Below are 2,500 nucleotides of genomic sequence, written 5' to 3' on the forward strand. Positions count from 1 at the left end.
TATCTTGAAGGCTGTCTCATATTTGTCACTTGTCAATAAATGAAATTTTATCATGCTTGAATAAAATGGAGTTTTTGCGTCTTCTAAATAATATTTCATCTATAATTTGGCTTTATGTTAATAATATGATCAACAATATGTATAAAGAAAGTAATTGTCATAAGTCCCTTATAGTCATCTATTCACCTAAGATCACCAGCTGTTCCGATAAAATTTGACACTTCACTTATGATCACTACTTGTTCCGATAAAATTTGACAGTGGTTAAGTTTTTATTCTACTGACTGGTTTGGATCTTGCGCTTTCCAAATCTATGATTACGCCTACGACCACGCCCACGGCCGCGGGCGCCCTTCTTTCCTGTACGCCTTTGGTGACGCTTGCGGCGCAAGCGACGGCGTAGAGCAGCAGCCTCCTTTTCACTGAAGGACAACTCACCTCCTCTAGTTACTTCTGTAAAGCCTGCACCATCTGCAAAGTCCTTTCTTCCCTCTCCTGTGAAGTCGTAAGCTGAAACAGAAGATGATTGGTCCTTACCAATACGACTAGAGGCTGGCCAGCCATCGACTGGGAATGTGTACGTTTTTTCTTCCTTGTAAAGAGGACTACCCCCACCTGCTGGATATGTTACAATAGAACTTGTTACTCCATACTTTCTCTTGCTTGTAGTAGTCTTTCTGCCTGTTACAATGCCCTCACCATCTAATATGCTGCCTTCTCTTTGAGGCCTAATCTCTTTAAAGTGTGATTCATGTCTGTATTCATAGGAGTTTCCACCAACTCCATTAACTGTATTTCCCTCTGAGGAGCCATGCCTCCTTGACCCTATACTGAAAGGTAGAGGAGATTCTTTACTGAGCTTTGTCCCATCAGGTCCTACTTCATTACCCACGGTGTCAGTATGACCTACAACATCATGACCATAAGAGTGTCCAACATAACTAAACTTTCCACCATCAGGGTTAACTGGGCCAACAGTATTTTTGCGATAGGTTGTGTTGGTGACTGTATAAGTCCTTTCACCAAAAGCCTCTGGAATATCAAAATGGGAGGGATTATCATGCGTTAGTGAGCCACCAAAACCACTTGTTTGATGATAAGTATATGACCTAGCAGAGGAAGAGCTGCGACTACCACTCAAGCCAGCGCCAGACCCTTGGGTATCAGAATACTCAGAACCAAATCCTCCCGATAGCCTTGAGGCTGATTCTGAACCACTCTGAGTGTTAGAGTTAAAACTACTTGAAGCTTCGGATCCTCTTCTAAAACTGTCAGATATGTCTATGCCTGAGGATTCCGATGATCCTTGTCCTGTGGAACCAGAGGCCTCATACCTAGTCCCTGTAGCTGAGAAATGCCCGGACCCGATGGATGAGGACGGAAATGAAGAGGAAGAGGAGGAGGAGGAAGCAGAACTAGATTTTAAGTCTAGGGAGTCATCAAAGTCACCGCGGACAGGCCCTTCATCTTCTCCAACTGTTTCTCCGAAAGAGCTAGTCCAATAGGAATTAGAAGAAGAGTCGGAAGATTTAGAGGAGGGATAAGATGATGAAGAATAAGACCCTTCACGTACAGAGTAAGTTCCTTCAGCCTTATCAGCAGGTTTATAGTTCCGGTATGTAATAGAATGGAAGGATGAACCTGAGTTGTCTGTTAAACCTGGTTCAGTAGGTTCATTAAATGCAGGGACGTCATAATGGTCCCGCTTAGTATCAGAAGAGCTACTTAGGGAATTGGATGAGGCCTCTGATTCACGTGCAGAGAATCCTAAGCCTTGCAGGTGAGTCTCCTCTAGGGCAGTGGAATCAGGTTCAGAGGCAGGGTTACTCCTTGTGTCATCAAAGGAGGTGCTTGCAACAGTGGTGGTTACTTCTGGAGAGAAGGAAGAAGCCTTCCTCCTTCTAGAGTACCCTTTTGAAGTCTTCCTGCGGAGTGCAGTAGCAGCTGACACTATACCTTCGGGATAAGTTGACTGCCGTCCACCAGCTGTTCTTCCGTGAGACTCAAAGGAAACGTTCTTCTTGTATGTTCGGCGAGAAGATTGTCTTGATGTTGAAATTGTTGATGATGATGAAGAAGAGGAAGAAGAGGAGGAAGAGGATGATGAAGAGGCTGATCCACCGCCGCCTCTGCTATAAGTAGTGATGGTTCTAGTCGTAGAGTAGGTGTAACTATTTCCAGGTAAGAAGACTTTATTGATCACATGGATTACTCCATTGGCACTCATATGAGAGCTTGTAACTCTCTCATTGTTCACCTGAAAATAAAAGTAGACCAGTTTACAAACAAGTATACCATATTGAGAATATAAATCAAGGGACTTGAGATCCAAAGGCAATGGAATATATAGGCAACGAGAAGATATATTTTCCAGAAATTATGACATTTTTCACTTACAGTTAAGACGCCGTCCGCAGTTTTCTTAACATCGAATGGTGCCGCCATTCCATTTATTGTGTACACAAAGTTCTTCTGGAAGGAAGTTTCTGGAAACATGTTT

General features: G+C 43.3%; 1 protein-coding gene across 1 annotated transcript in view; it reads right to left on the bottom strand.

Annotated features, from left to right (window-relative positions):
* LOC137614358 (uncharacterized) overlaps positions 1-2,500 on the bottom strand; it is a 21,321-nt gene that overhangs the window by 505 nt on the left and 18,316 nt on the right. The window contains exons 12-13 of the mRNA XM_068344139.1: positions 2,398-2,500; positions 1-2,257 (exon numbers count right to left, since the gene is read on the bottom strand). The exon at positions 1-2,257 is cut by the window's left edge and continues 505 nt beyond it; the exon at positions 2,398-2,500 is cut by the window's right edge and continues 68 nt beyond it. Of these exons, the coding sequence (XP_068200240.1) occupies positions 278-2,257; positions 2,398-2,500 (2,083 nt within the window). The 3' untranslated portion in view covers positions 1-277. The remainder of the gene's footprint in view (positions 2,258-2,397) is intronic.

This window comes from Palaemon carinicauda, chromosome 20 (assembly GCF_036898095.1).
Source record: "Palaemon carinicauda isolate YSFRI2023 chromosome 20, ASM3689809v2, whole genome shotgun sequence".
NCBI classification, from domain to species: Eukaryota; Metazoa; Arthropoda; class Malacostraca; order Decapoda; family Palaemonidae; genus Palaemon; species Palaemon carinicauda.